The sequence below is a fragment of the Arabidopsis thaliana genome, chromosome 5 (assembly GCF_000001735.4).
Source record: "Arabidopsis thaliana chromosome 5, partial sequence".
In the NCBI taxonomy this organism is placed as follows: domain Eukaryota; kingdom Viridiplantae; phylum Streptophyta; class Magnoliopsida; order Brassicales; family Brassicaceae; genus Arabidopsis; species Arabidopsis thaliana.
In genome coordinates this window covers 21,180,732-21,204,950 of record NC_003076.8, presented here as the reverse complement: position 1 = coordinate 21,204,950, position 24,219 = coordinate 21,180,732, and the positions used below count along the sequence as shown (strand labels likewise).

The 24,219-nt window shown below is 32.9% G+C and overlaps 9 protein-coding genes and 1 pseudogene across 15 annotated transcripts; 7 read left to right on the top strand and 3 right to left on the bottom strand.

The window, feature by feature from the left end:
- Positions 1-134: 134 nt before the first annotated feature.
- On the top strand, positions 135-2,402 carry I-2 (phosphoprotein phosphatase inhibitor). 3 transcript variants are annotated; one of them, NM_124599.5, is made up of 4 exons: positions 135-248; positions 1,138-1,250; positions 1,593-1,787; positions 1,883-2,347. In NM_124599.5, exons 1-4 carry the CDS (start codon positions 232-234, stop codon positions 2,131-2,133), a joined length of 576 nt encoding a protein of 191 aa, NP_568768.1. In that variant the 5' UTR covers positions 135-231; the 3' UTR covers positions 2,134-2,347. The 3 variants fall into 3 exon arrangements, with proteins under 3 accessions (NP_568768.1, NP_001332547.1, NP_001318787.1); NM_001344989.1 differs by having other exon boundaries at positions 195-1,000; positions 1,883-2,402; NM_001344988.1 differs by lacking the exon at positions 135-248 and adding an exon at positions 278-586 and having other exon boundaries at positions 1,883-2,402.
- HDG7 (homeodomain GLABROUS 7) lies at positions 2,287-8,349 on the bottom strand (the record flags this gene model as incomplete). 3 transcript variants are annotated; one of them, NM_001344986.1, is made up of 9 exons in its annotated part: positions 2,287-5,372; positions 5,460-5,815; positions 5,911-6,073; positions 6,501-6,713; positions 6,791-6,892; positions 6,979-7,473; positions 7,553-7,670; positions 7,757-7,986; positions 8,160-8,327. In NM_001344986.1, the coding sequence occupies 8 exons, from the start codon at positions 7,975-7,977 to the stop codon at positions 4,992-4,994; spliced, it is 2,049 nt and encodes a 682-aa protein (NP_001318786.1). In that variant the 3' UTR covers positions 2,287-4,991. The 3 variants fall into 3 exon arrangements, with proteins under 3 accessions (NP_001318786.1, NP_200030.1, NP_001332093.1); NM_001344987.1 differs by having other exon boundaries at positions 3,356-5,372; positions 5,460-5,830; positions 8,160-8,349; NM_124596.2 differs by lacking the exon at positions 8,160-8,327 and having other exon boundaries at positions 3,349-5,372; positions 7,757-7,977.
- Positions 2,408-3,320, top strand: AT5G52190 (Sugar isomerase (SIS) family protein). The gene has a single exon (NM_124598.3). The coding sequence runs from the start codon at positions 2,508-2,510 to the stop codon at positions 3,132-3,134; it is 627 nt and encodes a 208-aa protein (NP_200032.1). The 5' UTR covers positions 2,408-2,507; the 3' UTR covers positions 3,135-3,320.
- AT5G52180 (transmembrane protein 161AB protein) lies at positions 3,341-4,911 on the top strand. Its single transcript, NM_124597.5, has one exon. It carries the CDS (start codon positions 3,410-3,412, stop codon positions 4,784-4,786), a length of 1,377 nt encoding a protein of 458 aa, NP_200031.1. The 5' UTR covers positions 3,341-3,409; the 3' UTR covers positions 4,787-4,911.
- An 838-nt stretch (positions 8,350-9,187) lies between the features above and the next one.
- On the bottom strand, positions 9,188-9,907 carry AT5G52160 (Bifunctional inhibitor/lipid-transfer protein/seed storage 2S albumin superfamily protein). The gene is made up of 2 exons (NM_124595.3): positions 9,484-9,907; positions 9,188-9,387 (listed from the first exon to the last, which is right to left on the bottom strand). The coding sequence occupies exon 1, from the start codon at positions 9,809-9,811 to the stop codon at positions 9,521-9,523; it is 291 nt and encodes a 96-aa protein (NP_200029.1). The 5' UTR covers positions 9,812-9,907; the 3' UTR covers positions 9,188-9,387; positions 9,484-9,520.
- A 957-nt stretch (positions 9,908-10,864) lies between these two features.
- AT5G52155 (E3 ubiquitin ligase BIG BROTHER-like protein) lies at positions 10,865-12,854 on the top strand. 2 transcript variants are annotated; one of them, NM_001344985.1, is made up of 6 exons: positions 10,865-10,978; positions 11,731-11,828; positions 11,957-12,064; positions 12,167-12,318; positions 12,491-12,546; positions 12,684-12,854. In NM_001344985.1, the coding sequence occupies exons 1-6, from the start codon at positions 10,930-10,932 to the stop codon at positions 12,722-12,724; spliced, it is 504 nt and encodes a 167-aa protein (NP_001332001.1). In that variant the 5' UTR covers positions 10,865-10,929; the 3' UTR covers positions 12,725-12,854. The 2 variants fall into 2 exon arrangements, with proteins under 2 accessions (NP_001332001.1, NP_001332002.1); NM_001344984.1 differs by having other exon boundaries at positions 12,491-12,599.
- Positions 12,855-13,647: 793 nt separating this feature from the next.
- Positions 13,648-14,963, top strand: AT5G52150 (RING/U-box superfamily protein; the record flags this gene model as incomplete). Its single annotated transcript, NM_124594.1, has 5 exons — positions 13,648-13,768; positions 13,943-14,035; positions 14,270-14,307; positions 14,459-14,694; positions 14,849-14,963. The coding sequence occupies 5 exons, from the start codon at positions 13,648-13,650 to the stop codon at positions 14,961-14,963; spliced, it is 603 nt and encodes a 200-aa protein (NP_200028.1).
- Positions 14,964-15,949: 986 nt separating this feature from the next.
- Positions 15,950-16,349, bottom strand: AT5G52145 (annotated as a pseudogene). The gene is made up of 2 exons: positions 16,292-16,349; positions 15,950-16,182 (listed from the first exon to the last, which is right to left on the bottom strand).
- A 1,729-nt stretch (positions 16,350-18,078) lies between these two features.
- On the top strand, positions 18,079-20,429 carry AT5G52140 (RING/U-box superfamily protein; the record flags this gene model as incomplete). The annotated part of the gene is made up of 9 exons (NM_124593.2): positions 18,079-18,256; positions 18,506-18,571; positions 18,821-18,886; positions 19,008-19,070; positions 19,250-19,287; positions 19,541-19,675; positions 19,789-19,940; positions 20,111-20,219; positions 20,350-20,429. The coding sequence occupies 9 exons, from the start codon at positions 18,079-18,081 to the stop codon at positions 20,383-20,385; spliced, it is 843 nt and encodes a 280-aa protein (NP_200027.2). The 3' UTR covers positions 20,386-20,429.
- Positions 20,430-21,075: 646 nt separating this feature from the next.
- Positions 21,076-22,483, top strand: AT5G52130 (uncharacterized protein; the record flags this gene model as incomplete). Its single annotated transcript, NM_124592.1, has 5 exons — positions 21,076-21,157; positions 21,404-21,442; positions 21,698-21,757; positions 22,063-22,187; positions 22,298-22,483. 5 exons carry the CDS (start codon positions 21,076-21,078, stop codon positions 22,481-22,483), a joined length of 492 nt encoding a protein of 163 aa, NP_200026.1.
- Between the last annotated feature and the right edge of the window lie 1,736 nt (positions 22,484-24,219).

Sequence of the window (24,219 nt, the reverse complement as noted above, 5' to 3'; positions counted from 1 at the left end):
AAAGTGTATTTCCGAAACTACCCTTACTCAAGTCTTCACGCGCTTGATCAATCGAACGGGTTTGAAGTAATCCACGTGGCGGAATCTGGATGCAACAGTGATAAAAGTCAAACAAACGGACGGTTTCTGTTGCATCTTTAGTTGACCCTCGTATCTTCTTTAATCAAGAACACAACAGGTCTTAAAAACTTGCGATCGAGACAAAGAAAAAAGTTGCTGGAGATTTTGAAGATGACCGAACCAAAGAGGTAAATAAATTTTATTGTTTTGATTGTTTTCTCTTAGTTTGAATCTTTGATGATTGTCACGAAAGATCTATCTTTGATTTTAGTTTTGGTCTTTGTAGAACCAAACATAGGCTAGGGTTTCTTACAGTGTCTTTCGGGATATGTTATGGGTGAATGATTGAGGAAAGTGATAAGCTTTTGATATCAATTGGTTATTTAGGTTAAACCCTTTCTGATTGAAACCATTACTCAGCAAATTTGAGAAATTTAGGAGGTTTTTGCTTTATAGATTTTAGGATACTTTAGCTCAATGATCATGAGAGAGGTAGATACTGATTCCTGCTTCTTCGTATTTAAAGGTTTGTGATTTTGAGTGGTCAGTTATACCATTGTGTTCTTTTGTTTGGAAAGTTAGCAGATTGGATTGATTTTGATGGATTTCTTTGAAGTATGTTTCTCCTTTTCAAATTTTTACTTTCGCTTGTGTCTTTAGTTTCTATTAGATTTGAGAATGCTTGCTGCATCAGAACGGTACCTTTTCAATGTGTTCAAATAAGATCAATTGTGAAGTCAATGGGCTGTGTTATGTCATTTTTGTGGAGGGATGTATATTCATAGATATGAAGTTCTAAGCCTTATATGGCGGTCTTTTTATGAAGGAATCGTAAAACAGATATATTTTCTACTACACCCATTGAAAAAGGAAATGGAAGAGGGAGGTCTTATTGTGTTAATGTTCATGGATTTTCATATTCCAGCAGAATTGTTTAACTGTAAGATTCTGTGAACTTTATTGTCTTTAGTTTAAGGCTTAGACATCGTCATTCTTTTGTAAAGAGAGGTGATCTTTTGTATAATCTAGTATAGTTTCTCATGGAATTGTCACTAAGTATGTTTGTTATTATGGCAGGGGGCGTGTTCAATGGGATGAAGCTAATATAGTGGAGATTGAATCGAACAAACCTGTTAGGCAGAAGATTACTGAACCAAAGACACCATACCACCCGATGATGGATGATGATGGTTTGTCTATTTTTCTTTATTTGGTTTCTCTTAGTATATGCACAGAACTTTCGATACACGTTTATATGCTTATGACGTTTTTGCATTTTATTGTTGATACATACTTGTCATCATCTAAACATATATGTAAAAATGGAATGTATGTCAGACAGAAAGCAAGAGCAAATTGTATGTGAAAATTATCTGCTTTTTAATTCATCTACAAAGTTGGACGATTACTTATCTTTTTGGGGGAAATCTTGTACCTGCAATTGGTTGGTTGATTTGGAAATTTGTCACTCTAGATGTAAGGTTAACTTGAATCAGTTCTGATCTGTTCTAATCCGTGATTGATTGTGCCAGGTTCTTTGTCTCCTAGAGGAAGAGCGTTTGATGAATGTGTTGATGATATGCAACGAGCTGAAGAACTGAGGAATGTTCTGAATGATGCAGCAGCTTCTTCCAGTAGAAATAGTAGCCAGGGTTCTGGTGGTGGTGGCTGGAGCTCGTCTGATGAAGAAGAAGAAGAAGCAGATCCAATGGATCAAGATGAAGAAGGTCCTCCTCTAAAACCAAACAAATCTACTGTCATATATAGGTTCTTTTGTTAGGTCATCCCGATATATCTATTTTTTTTGTGTGCAAAACCACAGGTTCTGGAAGTGGTAAAAATGAACGTTTCAACGCACACAGAAAAGCACATTACGACGAGTTTCGGAAGGTGAAGGAACTGAGATCCTCAGGGTCATTCTATGAAGAAGAAGAGGAAGAGGATGATGGTGCAAAAGGTAGTAAATCAGAGACAACAACAAACTCACGACACACTAAAGGCGGAAACAAAGAGTTAGATGCAACCAAAACGGTATCAGGGACGTCGTCATCTTCATCCCCTGAGTTAATATAAAACCTTTCTGTTCAATCAAATGTGTACTCTGCTCCATGTTTCACAGAGAGCTCTCAATCTCAACTAATCTTGGTTTTTATCAATTTGAATCTTCCAGAAATTTAAGAAGGAAACAAAAACTCCCATCAATTATGTGATTGTCTTTTATAGCATTTTGAATGCAATTTCTTACTGTCACCTCTGTTCTTCCATGTTCTATGTTCTTACATCATATTCCAAATTTGTCATTGTATTTTTGTTTGATATGACATTAAAACCGAACCGAACCGGAATTCAATTAACCACCGAATCAAACGGTATAAATTTGTAAACGTGGTCCAAAATGCACGATATAAGATGATGATGATGATGATAAGCTGAATTATTCAACATCAATGGCGAACGAGAAAGCTCAAGAAATGGCGAATCTATCTTCTCAAATCTGCAACCAAATCTCATCTGTCTTCACAAAACCAACCTCACCATATCCACCACCGCTCGATCTCCTAGTAACAGAGCTTACCGCAATCTCCCGCAACCGCAACAACTCTCGTATCTTCCTCTACGGTGTTGGACGCGAAGGTCTAATGCTAAAAGCCTTCGCGATGCGTCTCTTCCACTTTGGTCTCCCCACTCACTTAGTCTTCGACATGACAACACCTCCAATCTCATCTTCTGATCTCTTAATCGCTTCAGCTGGTCCTGGAGGATTCTCAACCGTCGATGCGCTTTGCTCTGTAGCTAAATCGAACGGTGCTAAGGTTATACTTATTACTGCAGAGCCAGCGATAGGTTCTTGTGTGAAACATGCAACGGATGTCTGTTATGTACCTGCTCAGACTATGGCGAGTGATAACGGTGGTGGTGATTCGGTGGAAATGGGAGAGAGACGTTTATTGCCGATGGGGAGTGTATATGAAGGAGCTTTGTTTGTGTTGTTTGAGATGGTTGTTTACAAGTTGGGTGAGGTTTTGGGTGAGTCTTCTGAGTCGGTACGTGCTCGTCATACTAATCTTGAGTGACGTAGCAATTTTGATTAGCATGTGCTGTTGTTTTGGTATTTCGCTTGAGAAATGGCTGCTGTTCTACTACAAATTGTTTATATTATACTATTAAAACAATAAGAATAAAGACAAAATTCTTATGGAAATTTAATAAGGGTTTGATACAACTAAGAGCAATTAAAGCCCATTGGGCCTTTTTACCAATTGAAAGTACAAACATTCCAAACAAATTCAGACTCTCTTCATACATCTTCTTCTACCCAGAGAGAGTCGAACAACAGAGTGAAGAAACAATGCTTGAGCTTTTAGGAAGTTACAGGAATCTAACACTTCAAATCCTACTATCTCTCTTCTTAACGTTAGTCCTTTCATTCGTCAAAATCTCAATCATCTTCCTCCACGGTCTCTGTACCTATATCCAACCTGAAAATCTCAACCAAAACAACACCGGAAATGGACTCCGACCTGCGATTAGACGACCATCTAGTACCGACGATCCAAAATCTAATGTTGAAGTCAGAAGAAGAAACAGATCCAAAGATAAATCCGAATTCGACGAAAGCAATGCTCAGATCTTTCGAATTAAGCTCGATGAAGATCATCTCAGATCTCGAATGTATTTCACTGAGTACAATTCGCTATTCGTGATATCGTTCTTAGCTGTTTCTTGCTTTCTTCTAGATAAGTACTTCGGTATTATTGAGGATAATAGTCATGGAGTTTTAAGTAATGGATTGATGTTTCCGATTGTTCTAGGGTTTATAGCTTTGTGTAAGGTGTTTGTAGCTTTGGGGAAGATTTCTATTGAGAGATCTGCTTCTAAGGAATCTGAGAAGAGATTGAGTTTGATTTTTGGTGTTTTAGGGTTTGTGTTTGGGATTATAATCAGTGCTGGTGTTTTTCCTAAAGGATTTGATTTTCAATTAGGTTCTGTTGATGCGTTTTGTTGCATTGTGATATCGTTTTCGATGGCTTGTATTGGTGGTTTCCTTTATATGCCTGCTGGAAGAAGTGCAAGGTCGTTTTGGGTTGGGACTGATCAGATTAGGAGTAATTTGTCGATCATTTCTTGTGGATGGTTTGGTAGGATGATTCTATATGCGAATTATATCGTATCGGTTTTCACTTCGTTGCTTTGGATTCATCCGTTGGCAGAGGTTTTAGTGAAGAGAAGTGGTGATCCTGGGACTAGTGGTAGTAGTCAGAGTCAGAGTGGGTTGGTTGGTAATGTAGGCATGTTGAGTGATGATTTTGCGAAGTTTCGGGTTTTGTGTTTGTTACTTTCGGGTTTACTACAAGCGATGGCGGTTCGTCCTAACCTTCAGATGTTCTTGAACGAAGCAGTCCTTTCGTGGTATCAGAGATTACATGGAAGTAAAACTCCTGATTTGGATTTTAGTCGTGCAAAGATGTTTCTTCACAACCATTACCTATGCCTTGTTGCTCTGCAGTTTTTGGCGCCTTCGGTGCTAGTGATTCTTTTCCTCGGCTTGTCTCAGATTGACTTGAGCTCTTTTGCTGTATCTCAACTGGTATGTGGTTCTTTGCCTTGTAGCGATTTCATTAAACAAGTTGGTTTGTTGATGTCTTGGTGGGTTCTTTTTGTTTGGTCGGGTTTTACTTCAGCGAGTCTTGTTTTCTATCGTCGAGGTGTCTTGTATGTTTCTTGAGAAGTCTGTAGCTTTTTCCCAACGTTTTTTATGTATCAGTGGAAAATGGCATAAACACAAAAAAACAAATCAGTTTTGCAAATTGTAAACTTTGGTCCATTTGTTTGTTTATTTGTTTGTTCTACTAGCTACTCAGTCTCAAATTTGGCTACACTCTCACAAATTGTTTCAGACATAGAAACAAGATTAGGTCCTACAACTTTAGCTAAGCAGGTATACGAAGAGCGGCTCTGATCTTGTGAATGGTGCAAGCGATGAGGTTGTTAACAGTTTCAACAGATTCCACGTTGAGTTTTGCAGTCGGTAGGCTGTTCACTAAGATCTGAAATCCTACAGTCAGGAGACATCCTTTGCTTTCTTGATTCACCAAACCGCCATCGGTATCGAACTGATCAGACGATGATGATGATCCGTCAGGCAATATCGAGAACCCCGATGGAAGAAGCGCCACATAAGCTGAATCTCCACCGCTCATTACAGTATTCATAGATGGAATATCAACAGGCGCGTAAACCACCAGTGCACCAGAAACGTCATTCCATGTCTCTTGCAAGATGAGCATACTACTCTCATTTTGATCATTCCCCTGCAAATCGATCTAATCAGTAACCAAGAACAGAGATCTTTTTGGAGTTTAATGAATAGAGAGATTCAGAATAGATTATAAACTCACAGCAGCACGAAGAAGAGAGACGCAGCTTCCTTCCTGTTGTCCTTTTGGGACGAGAAGTGTGTTTTCCATTGAAGCACCATTAGACAAAATATCCCACTGGTTTCTGCATTTACCATCACACAGAAACTCAAAGAGTCTCTGCTGAGTCACTGGTAGCCACAGAGATGTCGCAGCGCTCAGGACAATACCAGACGGCTCAAGACTCTTCCTTGTCAGTATCCTTGTGTCCTGTCCCACGTTCTCAGCAAGAAGCTTCTCCCATTTGTGAATGCACGAAGCAGTTATTCCCGAGTAAAAGTTGAGCTTCATACGCTGCGCTAGCTTTAGTATACTCTTTGTTCCAGCATGTGACAAACCTATCGTAAAACATTCTTGAATAATATCTCTCGTTCAAATTGCAACATTTCAAGATTCAAATGCTGAGAGAAAAAGAAAGAGAACGAGCCAAAACCTGTGTGATCTTCAGAAGACAAAAGCATTGTGAAGCTCTCGCATTGCCTCTGCAGAGTCGCAAGCCATTTGGTTGCGCCTAACCCAACCGAAGAACTGAGCAACGGTTGGTAAAGTGAGTGGGTGTGACTCTCTTCGTACTCTGAATGTTCTATCCATGTCACCTGTTGAAATTATTTGTGTTAAACCAAATATGTGACATTGAGTAAATAATAGTTGTGACTATAAGTAACAACTCATTTTACGAAGAAATGTACATATCAGATTCATCTAATCCAATATGTAAGTTTCCATCGATATAAGTAAACAAAACAAGATATTTTTGTATAAATTATTTATGATAGCCTAGAACTAGCTCAGACAAGAAGCAACCTCTACCTTGAAAAGTGAACCCTTTGATATGTATTAACAAAGAAATAGAAGAATCTTTTATAGTTTTATACACAAAAGGCTTCAGGTTCTCAGGCTAATTGTCGACTCCTTTGTAATTAGTTTACAAGACTGACCAAACTCTCAACTATAAACAATTCAATAAAACATCACGCAGATCCAAGACATAAAAAATTGTCCTAACAAAGAAAGAGAAGTTACCTTGGAGCAGCCGTTGCCTATGTCTTGTATAATGCATCCTGAAGGAAACATTTTAGAGCCACCATAAGACTTCAAGTTCTCATTTCCTCTGTTTATATCATAAGAAACATCGACGACCGCCCATAAACCATCTCCATGTTGCTTGCAATATCTAAGAAACTTCTTTTGTTTGATTGGAACTAATGGAGACATCACTTGAAACTCTGCTTGCATCTGTTCCAAACAAAGGACTCATTGAATTAGCAAATGTCGCCAAAATATATAATCTTTATGGTTCTTGAGTAACATACCAATAGAATAGAGCCGTTTCTTGATCCATCACTACCGTTGGATATCACTTCAAGGGTTGATGCAACCGCGACTATGCACTCAAACATTTCTGCCCATTTGTTCTGTAACAAACCAATAACAAAGATGAGACGTTTAGTAGAGTGTGCATATATCGATAAAATACCGGTTATTAGAGAGTATAGCATACCGTGTCCATAAGAGTCTCGACTAGAGCCAAGCTATTGATAAGTACTAAACCAGTTTCTCTTGAACCAGGGAAATGGTTCATCGATCCTTTCTCACTCTTTGAACTCCATAAAGAAGTTTCCAATTCTGCTAACTTCAACAACTCATCCATGGCTTCCATGGCAAGATCCATAAACATCAGTGAAGTTCCACCACTGACACAATGTCCTATAGGCAAATGCTGTGAGCCAATCCCACCATTTGAAGGCTGCTCAAGTGAAATAGACCCACCAATGAATCTATTTGCTAAAGCACAAATCCTATCAAGCTCTTCCTTAAGCTTAGCATTCTCAATCCTAAGTTGGTGCTGCTCAAAAGAAACCTCACCAGGTATAACTGCTCCACCACAATCAATACATAGAGAGCCTCTCATTGACTCTTTAAGGAAACTGTTTTCTAGCCGCAGTTTTTCATTCTCTTGTTTGAGAATCACATTCTCATGCCGCTCTAGTTGCGTCTGGTCAATATAAAAACCACAACATTCCCATAAAAATCATAACTCTACTATCAAAACCATAACTTTTCAGATAAAGTACCTTCATTTGTGTTCTTCTGTTCTGAAACCAAAACTTAATTTGCTTACTCTCCAAAGTAAGTTTTTTGCCAAGTTCCAACCTTTGCTTCTCATTAGGATGAGGACACTCTTTGAAGAAACTACACTCAGAAAATATCAAACATTCAAAAACCACTTGATGAATATGAAAAAGTTTAGATTCTTTTAAAAACCAGAAACTTCTTACGATTCGAGTTCTTGAATCTGGTAAGAAGTGTGTCTATGATACTTTGTCTTCCTCTTCTTCTTCTTAGGGCGTTGTTCTTGTTTATCCTCATCACCAGACATTGCATCAAAGCTATCATCACTCAATGATCTACTCTCAAACTCATCGTCTTTAAGCTTTCCAAGAAAAAAACTTGGATTGAAATCTCCTCTAGACATATCAACTTCAAGATCGCCATTCATTTTCCCTCTCTGCAACCAAATTAAATAGTCAATAATCTAAGTTATAGAGAAACAAAAAAAAAACAAGAAAGACAAAACCAACAATGGAGAGAAGAACATAATGCAAGACAACATATATTTGTATTGTCACTGCTTTTACTATTTTCTCAGTGTTTACGTTGCTTGTTCATCAAGTTTCATACCTTTCAATCAAATCAGAAAATTTACTGACGACCAAATGAGATCTTTCCTTAGTCTATAGTACGAGTGAGATCAGCAAATGAAAGAGAAAGATCTTTCCTTTGTTATATCATATGACTTGTCCCCTTTTTGTTCAATACTCTGTTTTTGTCCTCTCCCCTTTTTTTTTTTTTTAATAACTCAAATGGCCCCAAAATCTCAAGTTGTACCTTTGACCTTTTAAGCCAAATTTTTCGAATAATTATTTTAGAAAGGTTAAAAAAGACAAACGAAACCCTAGTTTACTCGGACCAAAACACAAAAAAGCTTCGATTTTGACCACATGGGTTTCTTCTTTTGTCATTTTCCCTCAAGATTTTGACTAATTAGGGAGAAACAATAAAACAATAACAGCAACTTTTTCTAACAGAGAAAAACAAGCCTTGAGCTAAAAAGCCTAAAAGATCTACATTTTGACTCTTCACCAATTTATATTATTTTAATTTTTTCATTATAGGTAACTGTACCATAGAATATAAAACAAAACTTTTGTAGATCGATAAAATTCGTGTTTCATTTTAAAATTTGTAAAGCCAATGTAAAAGAGACTAGAGATGAGCGTGTGGCCCGAGCTCGTGATATCCGCCGAGCGTTTCAACCTCCACACGCTTTGAGGTAGACTACTAGGGATGTTTTGGTCAATTTACCGCTGGCTCTGGTCTTCATATATATATTTTTTTTTTACAAATTTTCTTGGCATTTAAGCAAAATTCTTGGAGAATATTTGAGATGGCAAAACATCACCTTGATTTCTCTAATTCGACATGTTAAAAATTTAGATACTACATGTTTCTTCAGTTGTGTGTTTGGACGAAATTCTTTCAAATCTGATGTGTGGGGAATTTATAATGCGAATTTTACAGTACGTTACCCCTAGGCCCTAATTTTTGAATTATCAAACGAATGTATAAGAACCAAAAGGTTCGTTTGGTCACACCAATAACCAATTAATTAAACATGCATACTACTTTGAAAGGCGTGATATAAGATATATTTGCATGTATACAAATTATAAATTGATAATATAACTCAAACCATTTATAATTTCAATTCGGTGTTATTCATTATTATTCGAAACCCATTGGTTTTGCAGTGAAGAACAAAAACCAAAAAAAAAAAAAAAAAAAAAACTCAAACTTTGAGTTTTTATTCTTAGATATCCATCTCCTTTACTTCCCATACATGCTTCTCCTGTTAAATACCAAAAAAAAAAGCTTTTAGATACATTTATTAAACATATGAAACTATATATGGATGTATTTGAAACGTTATATTGTATGTTCTTACAAAGATATAGCGTCTAGAATTAATATGAGGATCCATATCAACTGCATGAAAGTGTAGGAATGTTGCAGCGAGAGGGAAGCCTAGAGGCAATGCGAAACGTGTTGCAAAGGCATTCGTTTGGCACTGCCTCAAGAGCATTGCAACATTCGGCACTTGGGTTGGTCCTGTCAGCTCCGGGAACCACAAACTCACCACACACGTTCAGTGTACTCAGCTGCGCATTGCAGCTTTGTCCATCCACCACAGTGGCTGCCACCACCAAGACCAGCGCCACCATCATTGCCACCTTCATGAATGACATGGAAGAGTACTTGGACGAAGCTGCCATCTTCTTCTTTCTTTTATCTTTTATAAGTTATATGAAAATATGATTTTGAGAATGTGGAGTGTTTGTTTGATTTATTTAAGTGTTTAGTGTTTTTTTTGTTGTTTATATAGAGCGGAGGAGGATTTGATTTATGGTGAAGAGGGTTTAGGTTCGTCATTTGTGAGCTACCTAACGATAGAGATCACGTTAGGCTGCATGCACTTTTTGTTTGCGTGGGAGCGAGAGAATATGCATGCTTGTGATTCCTTAATGTTAATTGAAATATCAATTTATATACATGGATATACATATGGTATTCACTATAAGAACCGGATGAAATAACTTATACATTTTAAGAAAATGTGACTCTGTGCAAAGATTGTATGTATATTTTTTCTGATGTTAATTTGTATTTATGTATATGATAATGGAGACAGACTAGTTGATTTTTCGAAATGCAATTAAGTATTTGTTTGCTAGATAGAAGAGGAGCAGTGGTGGTGACATTGCAAATTAAATTGAGTCAGCCCATAATTGTAGATTACCACCATTCCAATGCAATGAGAAGCAAAACTCTTAGTTGGTTTCTAGATGAAAGCCAGTGATCAGAGGAGATCTAACTGGATTCATATTTATTATTAACAAACTAAAAGTGATGAAAGATAAAACTTATCCACTGAAATCACAATATATTTATTAAAAAACAAATTTATTTGAGATAAAATTTAAAAAGGTATCAAAATACTTTCTTTCTATAAAACTATAATCCAAATTAAATGGAATATTTACATATGAAATTATTATATTACTATATACAAACATTCAATTAAGAAAATTGATTTTCTCTGGATTTTAATTATTATATTTATAATACATTTAAGATTTTGATATGATGTGATATCCATATATAGTATCATCACAATTTATTCTTTACACAAATTCAACATGTGTTCTATAAGAAACTTTTAAATTGATACAAGCTCTCAAGAAAAAGCTAAATATGTTTATTATAAATAAATTGTTGGGAGATGCAAAAATCAAGATATGACTAGTCCTTTTATATTTTGATTAAAAGGTACTTAATTATAAACCAATAATCGTTAAACGACGATCTCTCTTGGCCACTTCAAAGGAAATCAATGTTTCGCAATCGTGCTTATAACTTTCACGGGTGTCAAGCTTGTATAGGTAAATTATATACTCTATATATATCAAAAGTATCTAAATTACTTATAAACTATGATGTGCTCGGATCGAACTAGACATGTTAGTTAGGACCAAAGCTTGATCCTCTAAGAAATAAAGCTCGGCTATATATATTTGAGCTCGAACAATATAGGGACTTTCAGACTAAAAGTTTATTTTTCAAGCTTAACTTTGACACCAGAGTTGATTAAAAAGTCTAATTAGTTTAGTGCACGTTTTTACCATAGGATTTAATATTTTAAACATTTTATTAATCATGATTTCTTATATTTTTTTTGCTTATATAATTTTGAGTTTAAAACGTATGAAAAATCACATTATTGTTGAAAATGGAAATATATAGTTTGCTAGTAAAAATATATAATATGTAGAACCTTTTTTATAACTTTTTTAATATAAAAATATGGATTGCAATAAAATCATTAATAAAAATGATAATTAAAGATTGAAAATTTTAAAAAAACTAAAGTAATTTAGAATTTCACTTCTTTTTTGTTCTAAACCATCATTTTTGTTTAAGTAAAATTAAGGTGTATTAGAAAAATTATTGAGATAAGATGTTTTTTTTTATAATATATAGTTTGTTAATAAATATTTCAAAAATAGTTAATAAACTTTCTTTTATTTTTTAAATGTGAATCAAAAACACTTGATCAAAAATTTCATACAGATTTTCTAATTCAAATAGTTGGATCACTAATGGCTGATGCTTTTTTTTACCCTGTAACCTATAGTAAATTCTCAGTACCATGGTTGTCCATGTTGTCGTCAATCGCAATATCATAGTCCTTACTGTTCTACTCCGTTCTTTCACCTACATGATGTTCCATCGGTAACTCTAATGAATCTACTATAGTTGTTATATCCATTTATAAGTTCTGAAAACAAACACACATTCTTTATGTAAATTTTGATAAATAATTTATCGAAAATTCGTTTTGCTTTCTTATTAAATATTAGACGAGTGGAAGGTTTTATGGCTATAATAGCTATGGTAATAGCTCCCCGGACCAGCATACACTTAGGCGTAGTTCCTCAGATATCTCATTACATAGTTTTTACAATGAGGTTTGTACTTTGTCAACTTAATGCATACATAATATTAAGATTTCTCTAACAATACAACATGTATATTATCGATACTCATTAGCACTATTATGAATGAGCAAGGGCTTGAATGAGGTAGAAGCATCAGTGGGAGACGAAAGTGGAGGCGTACCAGAATGGAAAATCTCCAAATTCCGAACTCATAAATATGGGAAAAAACTTAAATTCCGGTGGTGGTGGCAAAAGAAAAAGAAGTTTGTCGCCGACGATTCTCAGTACGATCTTGTCACTATATATCGTTTTTGGTCATCATTTTTGTTTTAAATTCAATGTGTCTATCACTATGGTTAATCCACGTAACTCTTATCATTTTTTATTATTTCACGTAAATTTATGGTTACTCTTAGTTAATGTGACGTATAATCTTTGGTTTGGGTGATATTATAGGTGTTCGATATGCCTAGTCGACTATGAGAAGGGAGATAAGATAATGACTTTGCCATGTAATCATATTTACCACAAGGATTGCATTTCATATTGGTTCAAAGAAAACAGAGTATAGCATAAATTTGTCATTATTAAATTAAGAACTACCTGTCAAACATTGGTTCATCCTAGTGATATTGTTTTGTTTATGCAGGTATGTTGTGTGTGCAAACGCGAGGTTTATTAATATATTAATGCTCATTCTCATCGGACAATAATGATTAATTAACAGTTAATGTAATTTGGTTATGGTAACGTGAGTTTCCATAGAGTTTTTGTTTGGTCATAATGATTAATTAACAGTTAATGTAATGTAACGGATTTAATTTTGCAGTATTTAGTTTCTTTTTATTGTATTTAATAAATTATAATGTTTTTATCGTGTTTAAAAACTAAATACAACAAAAAGAAACGTGAGTTTCCATCGTGTTTCTAAACAGAAAATTCTAGAAAATGCGTTTTTGTAAGTTTTTATCGAGTTTTCGAGAGTTTCCGTTTCCGAAACGGGAAACGCAATGCGGGAAGAGTTTCCATGCAACAAAGATTGGATGATTTAATTTTGCTGTATTTAGTTTCTTTTTATTGTATTTAATAAATTATACACATATCACAATCTGATTAATCATAATTATTTTAAATCTTTTCAATAATTGTACTACTAACCTTATATAGTATATTATTTTCCCAATATTATATGTCATAATACATTTATAACCTTAATTGTTTTGTTAGTTCTAAAATGCTATTATTTCTCTAAAAGGTATAGTTATTTATTTAATATTTTTTTTAATGGTTTGACATGTGTTGTAATCTATTTAATTCTAAAATCAATATCTGTCATTTTATTTAACAACTGTGATCATTGATCAACTTTATAGGATCATACAAAAAAACTAAAACCTTTTAAAATCACTATATACTAAATTAACTGTCAGGAAATCTATGTATATTTATTAAAAGATTTGTGAATAGATTTTGATAAATGAGAAATATTGCGGTTTGAATGATTTAATGTATATATATTGGATAACATATGCATAGAGATTAGAGATCGATTATCTTGGGGACAATCTCTCTCGATCAGTTAGCCTCTGTCATTCTAAAAGTCATCAAAACCAATGTCTCAATCTCTAAATCAGGATGCCATTGATGAAGCAATTGCATTAGATTTGCAGTTTGATGATTTATACCTAACGATTAACGACCAGTATATCGCATTGAAAATCAAACAAAACGAAGGTAAATCAATTACATAGTTTCTGAAAAGTATATCCACATGTGTTAATTGTTGTATGAATTATGTTTTATAAAATGATTACTCCTTTTTTATATAAAATTTATTATATTATAGTTAAATATCATGATATTTTTCATGAGTATAATCATCTGTATTGTATTGATTTTTTTTAACAGAAGCGATGTCCATACAAGCTGATGAAGATTATGCAAAAATGTTGCAATTACAGGAAGATGAAGAAACAGCAAAAACCTTGCATGCCATGGAAGGTGATTCATGATATATATATATATATATATATATATATATATATATATATAATCATACGCTAAAAATTATACCATTTCTGTAGGGTTTTACCATCACATTTTTTTTTGTTAGCTATAGCTCATTTATAATTGGACTTTAATATGCACAAGATTTTTTCGTTGCTTTGCAATTGCTTTTTTAATTATTAATGCTAACGTTCTTTTATAATTTTCTATGTTTTCTTCAATCTGTAGAAAATCCTCCGAACATTCCTCAGTCCGATGTTCCTTCGGTAATTCCAACTCTATACAAGGTTCTTTTATATAAAGTCTTTCGTTTGAATTACTTATTCTTTCTAAAATTTAAGAATTGACACACACACAAGTTGTTCATGGAAAAATTGATTAAATTTGGCAAAAAAATTGCTTTTAACTAAATTTCAGACTAGTAGGGACACAAGTGGCCTTAACGATGGTGATAGGCGTCAGGATCAGCCTACCCTTGTTGTTAACCAAACTGCTATTGAGAACAACAATCCCGGAAATGGGTCAGGAGAATCAACCGAGGTAGTCAATAAAGAAGGATTACCAGAAAATATAATCTCCGGGTTACCAACTCAAAAGTACAGTCGCAAAACTTGGTGGTGGTCAAAGAAAACTTTTGTTCCTGATAGAAAAGAGTAAGATCATATCTTTTAATATCTTTCTACTTGTGGCTTCAAATTCTGTATGGTTAGTCCATATAATTTATGGTTAGGCTTTGATTGATCCATGTAATTTGTGGTCACGACTAGGATTCTAATTTTGGTTGATTTTGTTTGTGTGATATTCTAGGTGTTCTATATGTATAGCCGACTATGAGAAGGGAGATAAGATAACCATCTTACCATGTAAACATGCCTTCCATAAGGATTGCATTGCAAATTGGTTAAAAGAAAACAAGGTATGAACCTAATTAGTCCTTTTTTTGATGAAATGTTAACTTAAGTTTTAATATTTGTTCTAAGTAAAAATGTAGATGAATGTTACATAAAAAACATGTTCTCACCTAAATATTCTGATGTTGATGATATTGTTTTGTTTATGTAGGTATGCTGTGAATGCCAAGCCGAGGTTGTTCCATAATGCTAATTCTTGTGGGATAGTAATGATTTAACAATATATGAAGCTAGGGTTTTGATCTAATGTTATTCTAATTTCGTGAGAATTCAAGATAATTATTAAGAGCAACTTATATAACAATTTTTCTTTATAATACTAGTTACCTTGAAAGCCATTAAAACACCACACACTTGATACTTATCAATTTTTCATTTATTCATTATTACATTACTTGGACAATTCACATTATTTATCACATAAAACCATGAGGAAAATTTAAGCAAAAACATAACAAAAGATGCACATTATTTATTACATAAAATCATAGTTAGAACGGGTACAAGAACATAACAAAAGATCCAAGCGGTGGGTCTCGAACCCGCCGGATTTAAGGCTCCGGTCGGTCTGTTGGCATCTATTAACAAGCGGCGAGCTTCTTTTCTTTTCCGGTTAAATGCCGATTCACCAATTTTGTAACTAGACTTTTAGTTCTTTGCTGTAGTCTTCGCCCAAGTCCAATTGAATTGAATTTTTAATATAGTTTAAGAAAAAAAAAGATCCAAACGTATGGTCCTTAGCTTGCATCTGTATTTGCAGCCAAATTGTTTTAGTGAACGCTTAGAACCATCTCCATTGCATAACTTTTCATTGATGTCTTCAAGAGCAACCATGGTAAAAATAGATTAATCATGAGTAAAATTAAAGATATTTTCCTTTTTGGGTGTCTAAAATATTTCAAGGAAAACATTTTTGACATCCAAAAAAGAGAATGTCTTTAATTTTAACTATGGTTAATCTTTAAAACACACATGAAGTTATGCAATGGAGATAGTCTTAGAGTTTGATCAGGTAGGGCGAAGAGTCACAATAGTCGCATAAGCACGTCAACTTAGTATGACCTTCTTCCTGTCCCTATTGGCATCTTCCGCCATCAGCCCCCTTGTCTTTGTGACACTTTATATAACAGTATGACAGAAATATCAAAATTGCACAAAAGGCCAGGGGAAACCAACATATATTACCTTACCTCCATATTCTTTCAAGCAATCACTATCTTTCTATTTGTTCTGTTATAAACACAAAACATATAGAAAACGCATATCATGAATTTTCTGCTTGCAATAACATAAAGCTATTACCAAATACATTCAAGCAAGGCAAAGTAAGTTAACTTACTAGAGATAACTATGAAGACGATGAAGAGGACGGTAATGATAGAACCGGATTTGGTCATTATTTCTCTCTGTATATCACTTTTGGTTTTGATGTGCTTGGATCTTGGTGTTAGTAGACTAGTAGTGCTATTTATCGTTAGATTGTAGCCTTGTACTTATCTTCACGACGACACCTCTACTGATATTTCTTATTTTCTGAATCTAACTACCATCCAGCTAACTTATTTTTTTTAACATTTTTGTTTGACAAAACTTAATTATTAACATCTCGAAAACACAATTTCTTATTGAAAGTGAAGGGAAGAATATTACAAAAACATTTGTCCAAATGATCAGAAAATGTTTGAACTTTTACAATTTTTCCAAAACAAAAGAAACCCAACATTTAAAGTGGATCACATAGATATTCAATCTTCTTTAACGATGCAAAAACTGAGTCCAAGAAATGTCAACTTTAATGGTTCAGAATTTTACTGTTGGTCGAGAGTCGACACGTTAACTTAAAAATAATAATTATATACAGGATTCAGACTTTCAAAGCTGAAAATCCCCAAAATAGGAAGAACTCAAACCTTAAATTTGATTTCCCTCTTCCCCCAATCTTAATTTTCATAACGAAATTGTTGTTTTATAGTTTACCTTGATTGAAAGAAGACATAAAATGATATTTGATCTTAAAATCTTTTGGGTACTTTTATCTCCACTGCTAAAAGTTGGTTATTTTCATTTTTGGTATTTTATAGGTAGATTTAAGTTAGGATGAGAATGGACATTTTCCATGAGTTTGGACTAAGATGAATAGTGGAGGAAACTTACATTTGGAGACGAGGAGAGGCATGATCGGTCAAATGACTAATCACGTAGGTTTAAGAAGGAGAGCAAGAGAAGAATGATTAATTTTATGATGTCATCGGGAACAGTCAAATGACCGGTCAAGGTGAATGATCACCACTACATCATATGCGAAAAAACAGTTTCTCATACCGATGTGGTTTGTTCTGGTTCGTTTGTCTACAAACATTGGTTACGTTTAAATCATTCAAGCCTCTAATTATGATGGGTACATTTATTTTATTTATTTTTATGGAAAAATAAAATAAATATAACTTTGAAAAGATATTTAACATAACAAAATCCATGTGGCAATGTTCTATGTTTTATTTTAGAGTATTTTATCCTAAATTTTATTCAAATACATAATCTACCACCAAACTATTATGGTTATAATCACTAATCAAACCATTTAAATAAATATATAAATAATTTAAAAGTTAAAGAATTGCAAAAGTTTGGATTTAAAACATAATCAATTGCAAAAGATTGTTTACTATTTATAAACAGATTTAGTAATCATTTTCAAAATTATATGTCAAGAACTTAGAAAGAAACATACAACCCATTATAGAAAAAGAAACCCAATTTTATATATATAGAGTATTTCTAGCAATAAATAAAAGTCAACGTGGTGAAAAGGAGCCTTAGAATTTTACCATATAAACTTAGAGAAATAGAAAATCTGTGGAGCCAAAGAAAAAAATTCAAAAATTCAAAATCACACAAATTCAACAGGTGGTACGAAAAGCATTTAAATTGATATAATCTTCTGTTTGCCTTCACTAATTACCATCATATCTCGAAAGAGACAGCTTTATTCAAGTTCTTATTGAAAGGATCGAGAGATGAGATAGATTATGGTATAAATCTCTTGTTGTGATTAAGAGAAAACATAGAGATCAATCCTCATCGAAGGCATCACTTCCTTCGTTAAGAAATTCGACAAAAATATCTATGTCTCGGCTTGTAAACCAGTCGTCTGTCGATGAAAATATTGCAGTCTATTTACAAAACGAGTTATCAGAACTGACGGTTAATGATTATGCTATTGGTCGGGAGATACAACAACAATATCAAAATAAATCGATATGTAACGATGCTGCTATTGCTTTGGAGATTCAGAAAGAAGAAGGTACATAAATCATTTTATATATAGGTTTTAGTTTTCAATAGCAAAATATTTTATAATTTTCTTTGTAACTAGTTTTAAATTTTCACTATCAATATATCTTTGTGACTTACAAAGCAATGACTGTACTTTTACTATCTCTTCTATAATGATCTTTTTCTGAAGTCATTTATTTAATGATCTAATAATTAATTATGTGGGATTTATGTCACATAACGATAACCACCTCGAATTTGTATTGAAATTTTACAGAAGCTTGTGTACACTCTTGCTTACATGACGATGAAGGATTGGCAAGAACGTTGCAAGACTTGGAGGGTAATATATCTTTTATGCTTTTAATTTATATACTTTGTTCTAAGTTTGAAATCACTATACACATCAAAGATTATATCATCTTATAATGTAATAATTTGAGGTTTCTTTTTCGTTTTAGTATATACCTAGGTGTGGAAGTTTCCAACTCTAATGTTCTCTAAATAATTAACATACATATTCCAAAACCATGAAATAGGGACGTATGAATCGTTTAATGGTATTTCCAATTTTTATTGTTTTGTTTTGCAGCTAATCTGCAGCCCTCTCTAAGCGATGATGAAAAACTTGCAAGATATTTGCAAGAACATGATGAATGTAAGTATATATTTTTCACCAAATTCTTTAATTTCATAATTTTCACTTACTTGATCAATAATTTAGTCATTTTTACCAATTGAAAATGATGTACAATGTTTTACTGTATTATCATACCTAGTGGCAAATAATACGGAAGATGATATCCAAGAAACACATCACCATCAGTACCACCCCATGCAAGGTATACATTAAATATAAATTTCGTAAATTGAATTACATCAAGTTACTTAGTTTTTTTTCTATTTGTTTAGAAAGAAAAAAATGCAAGCATGATTAAATTGTATAACGACGGAAATAATTTCTCATAGCTTTGTTTGATACTTTTCCCGCTAACACTTTTATATTTCCTTCAATCTCCAGTGAATCGTTCATACATACCTCAACGTGATGCTCCATCGGTAATTAATTACTCACAAAAACTTACGTAGTTTTCTTAATCGAGTATATACAGCTAGGGACTCTATACATAGATAAATCAATGAGTTAATATATTTTGTTCACCATCAATGAGTATATCTTTATTTTCATTAAACTTATGATCTTATGATTAACCGAAATAAATAAATTATTTTCTATATTTTTCTTAACCCTGCGAATTGTCAGTAAATTGATGATTTGCTGAAAAGACTTTTGCTTTGGATTATTATTTAGTCTAGTAGAGCCATTTTTCACTATGACGATGGTGAGAACTTCTCGGGTCGTTATACGCATACTCATAGTCCTTCAAGCATTTCCCACAATCCTACTGATGATGAGAACAATGATCCCGAAAATATGACGTATGAGGTATGTAACGTGCCAACTCAACATTTTCATCCATATATTTTATACATATGGCTTATGGTCCAGAAAACAAATCTAATATATCAGTGTTGTTTTCTTTTGATTTGAGTTAACAGGAATTAACTGAGTTAGGAGACTCGGTTGGAGATGTCGGTAAAGGATTATCGCAAGAGAGGATCTCTAGATTGCGGACTCATAAGTATGGTACTAAAACCAAATCTTGGTACTGTTTGCATATGAAAAAGAAGTTTGTTGCCGATGATTCTCAGTAAGATAATTTTACTATATCTTTCATTTTGGTTCAAAAGTTTTTGTCCCACTTTTGGATTTTTGTTTTGATACTAAAATCACATTAATCAAGTTATTGCTTTCAAATATAAGTGTTGGTTTAGACCATAAATCTAATTTTGGTTCGATCTGGTTTGGATAATATTTAAGGTGTTCGATATGTCTAATGGAGTATGCAAAAGGAGATAAGATTACAACTTTGCCATGTAAACATATCTATCATAAAGATTGCATTTCACAATGGCTGAAACAAAACAAGGTATGAACATAAATTCAGTCTAAATATTTATTAAAAAACAAGTGTACATATCTACCATGTATTGTGTAATATACATTTTCTCATTTATCGTATTCTAATCAATCTATTATGTATATTTCTATATTTTCAGGTATGCTGCATTTGCAAGGCCGAGGTTTATCCATAATACTAAATCTCGTCGGACCAACGATCTATAATGTTCGGTTTTGACATTTATTAAAAGTTATCGTCCAATCATATATTCACCCTATAGTTATAAAGTATTACCATTAACTAGATGAAAACTCGTGCCTATGCATAAGTTTTATATATTTCATATGTGTTGGTTTTTTTTTTCTTTCAAAACTTTTTTGTTAGGTATATTGTTGGTATGGAATGATATAATAGTGCTATCACAACTAGTACTATATATGTATTATCAAAATTATTGACTCATTAAAAAGGTGTGGTTTTGATTTTTCAAAAAACAAAACGAAATCTCCACTTTAAAATAGTAGACAATTATTTTACAGCAAACATAAAAATCGGAAATATCAGTAGTAATTAATGGAGATTATACATGCATCAAATGATCCCTTAATCACACACACACATGAAGCAAATATATTTGGCGTGCTAATAACCTCTTTATTTGATCTAATCAATGTGAGTTGCAATCTTCCTCATCAATTTCAATAATGACAAAAAGTAACTTCCAAAGAAAGGCTACAAAAAAACATAAACCCACATAATTAAGGTTACTATAAAATGGTTGAGTGGTGAGAAATATAAACTATCTGAATCCTTTTGACAAAGCTTAAATCAATCTTTGCCTTCAATCCCTCACTCTCAGGTCGTCTTTTTTTTTTGTTATAACATGCGAGTGATGATGCAATCGAAACAAATGGAAATGGATGAAGCCTTTGCGGCATCTTTGCTGTATGATGATGATCAAACAGGTATTGGTCGGCAGTTTCATCAACAATTGTTTATAACGATACCTAATGTCAACCATTGTCCCACCCGGTTCGGTCTAGTGTGTTTTTCGTTTTTCGTTTTGATGAATCATTGATCTAATTAGAATCATTACTGAGTAACATTGAACTTGTTATCAATATCATCCCAATTGTATGACAATTAGGTATAAGCTTCTTATTTTTCTTTTTAAAAACTATAATCTGTAGTGAACCGTTCTGTAATTGCAGATGATCAAGCCGTCGCAAGAGAATGGCAAAATATGGAAAGTAATTTTGTTATGCTTTCAAAATTAATAAATCAAATTATGAAAGGAATTGAGGCATTTATTATGAAGAATACATGTTTCCCAAAAAAAAAAAAAAGCCTCTTACTTTAGTTTTAATATTAATTTGAGTCACATGAAAGTTCAATAACTGTAAATTGTGTACTAACTATGCCATAATATGTAATTTACCAATATTTTTTTGTACACCTTAAAAAAATGACTATATATATTTCATTACATTTTTTTTGCTGTGTAGATTCTCTAATCTCCTTAAGCGATGACGAAAAGTTTGCTAAATCGCTACAAGAACAAGAATGTAAGTGTATATATTTATTTTCGCATCTCTTTTTTTTTTGACGAATAATTACTTTAATAACTCAGTCGGTAATGTGGTTATATAATTATATATGCGTTTTGGTTAATGTCTAATATTGCATGTCGAAATTGATCCAAAACACAAGACATGGCGAATCATGATGCGTTAACTGACGATGTTACCCATCAATTCCAAGACCTAAATGGTATATGTTAAACGTTAAATTCTCAACATTAAAGATAAATTGTAGTATTTTTATATCTGCGAAACGTATTTTATATGTACGTTTCACTTTTAATCTGTAGTGAACCGTTCGACATCTACCCAGCAACAAAGTCATGTTGGCAGTTCTTCTCATGATTCATCTGACGACAGTACTCATTCTCTTCCTCCTGATGTTAACATCGATCCTGATAATATGACTTATGAAGTATATATTTAGACATAATTAATAATGTTGTCTATCAATTTCTATTGTAATATAAAAAAGGTATGATGGCTTAACTCTTGTTTGGATGATTTAGGAACTGAATCAATTAGGAGAATCGATCGGAGCAGTCAACAAAGGATTGTCGAAGAGGAGAATTGGCCAAATACCAACTCATAAATTTACCTCGTCGTCTAGAACGAGAAATCTTGTATCCGAAAAAACTCAGTAAGACCATTATATGTATGAATAGTTTCAAAATCAATATTGTGATCAGTCTACAATATTTTGTTTTATGAAGTATGTCGGTTTATATTTTTTACACAATTTTTGTGAAACAAAATACAGTAATATATTTTCTATCTTTGTTCAATGTTATATATTGTCTAAGTTGGGATTTTAATCGGTTTGTGGAATATTGAAGGTGTCCGATATGTATCATTGATTTCAAGGAGGGAGATACGCTATCGACTTTGCCATGTGCTCATAACTACCATGAGGAATGCATTTCCCTTTGGTTACAGCAAAACAAGGTATGAACACAATAGAAAAATTAATTTACGTTTTTATATAATGTACTGAAAGGTACCTACAATAATTAATTATGAATATAGTTTAGTAATTTATTTATTTTGTGTTATTGTTTTGTTTATGCAGATTTGCTGCGTTTGCACAACGGAGCTTTAGACCATAATGCTAATGCAAACAAAAGATTTACTTATTTATAACTTTATATAAATAAATAACCTAAATATTTTCTTTTTTTCTATCACTTTTGTTTTTTCAAATATGTAACCATTTGTAGCCTGGGCAAACTTTTCCTTGGGTTCTATTTAAATTTGTTCATTCGAAAAGAAATCGCAAATTTCTAAATTCCTCAAACAATATTCTTCCGCAAGTCACACTCTCAATTATTACAAAAGCCTCGTTTCTTTGGTGTTATGCTTTTTCTATGGTATATGTAGGTCACTAGTCTGAAAGCCAGCTTATCAGATTTGACAGATTTTCTATTTTATTATTACTATACCTTAGACGTGAATCACGTGATTCACGTTAATCAATTAAATACCGAATGTAACCAATGTTTAACTACTTTGATATGCAAGGTGTCTCTACTTCAATCATCGTAGTAAGGTTAAATCTAAATTTATCTCTATTACTCTATTGGCCTAAAGAATAATGAATAATGAAGAACCTTAATCGTATAGTTTTTTTTTTAAAAGGTGTTTTTTACTGGTATAGTTACATTGGCTATTGAAATGAAATAAATGGTCCACCAGTTACACTTTTTGTGAGTGGTTACATTTAACATCCGTGAATAAGAAATTTAACCACCCACAAAGAAATGACACAACCCACTTGATGATGGACTTCATGCTATGTACGTGAATGTATTTTCAAACATTTTCTTTGTTTTATCCAAAAAAAAAATGTTAATCTAATTTATGAAACATTTCAAATGATTAAATCAAATTCTCGCCATCCTATTGGTTAGAATGCGTTGGCCACAAGCGCCATCAACTATTTCTAGATTTTTTGCACCCACTAGATCTTGATAGAAAGGTATTTTATGTTAATGAGAATTTTACATATATTTCAATTTGTAATTGTCTAAAACTTATTTATGTAGTATTATGAGGTCCAAATGTTTTTGCGACGAAGATCAAATCGCTGGCTCGTCATAAAAAATTATATGAATATTTTCTTCTTCTTTTTTAACAGCATGGATACTCTTTTTTTATATAATGCAAACCATATGTAGCTTAATAAATAGTAACTAGGATTGTGATATGATTAGCATCTTTCATGGTGACTAGTTTGTCACATGAAACCATACACTTTGAATATATTCCAAATAAAATCCTTGCAACATGTCTTTCTCTTTTTCTTATAATAATGCTTAGTGACGGGTCCTTAAGTAATTTTCTTTATATCGTAAGAAAATAACCACCCAATATAACTCTACATGTATTCTTAGAAGATTAAATAAAAAAAAACATATTTGAGGAAATTAATTCTTACAAAATTAAAAGAT

What these genes read in the sequence shown, in the direction of transcription:
- I-2 (NM_124599.5), top strand. An exon ending in CCCGATGATGGATGATGATG is followed by an intron (nt 1,251 to 1,592) that starts GTTTGTCTATTT and finishes TGATTGTGCCAG; the next exon opens with GTTCTTTGTCTCCTAGAGGA. An exon ending in AATGGATCAAGATGAAGAAG is followed by an intron (nt 1,788 to 1,882) that starts GTCCTCCTCTAA and finishes GCAAAACCACAG; the next exon opens with GTTCTGGAAGTGGTAAAAAT.
- AT5G52190 (NM_124598.3), top strand. Translation starts at nt 2,508, where the DNA reads ATGGCGAACGAGAAAGCTCAAGAAATGGCGAATCTATCTTCTCAAATC.
- AT5G52180 (NM_124597.5), top strand. Translation starts at nt 3,410, where the DNA reads ATGCTTGAGCTTTTAGGAAGTTACAGGAATCTAACACTTCAAATCCTA.
- AT5G52160 (NM_124595.3), bottom strand. Translation starts at nt 9,811, where the DNA reads ATGGCAGCTTCGTCCAAGTACTCTTCCATGTCATTCATGAAGGTGGCA.
- AT5G52155 (NM_001344984.1), top strand. Translation starts at nt 10,930, where the DNA reads ATGTTTCGCAATCGTGCTTATAACTTTCACGGGTGTCAAGCTTGTATA. An exon ending in TTTGTCGCCGACGATTCTCA is followed by an intron (nt 12,319 to 12,490) that starts GTACGATCTTGT and finishes GTGATATTATAG; the next exon opens with GTGTTCGATATGCCTAGTCG. An exon ending in ATTGGTTCAAAGAAAACAGA is followed by an intron (nt 12,600 to 12,683) that starts GTATAGCATAAA and finishes TTGTTTATGCAG; the next exon opens with GTATGTTGTGTGTGCAAACG.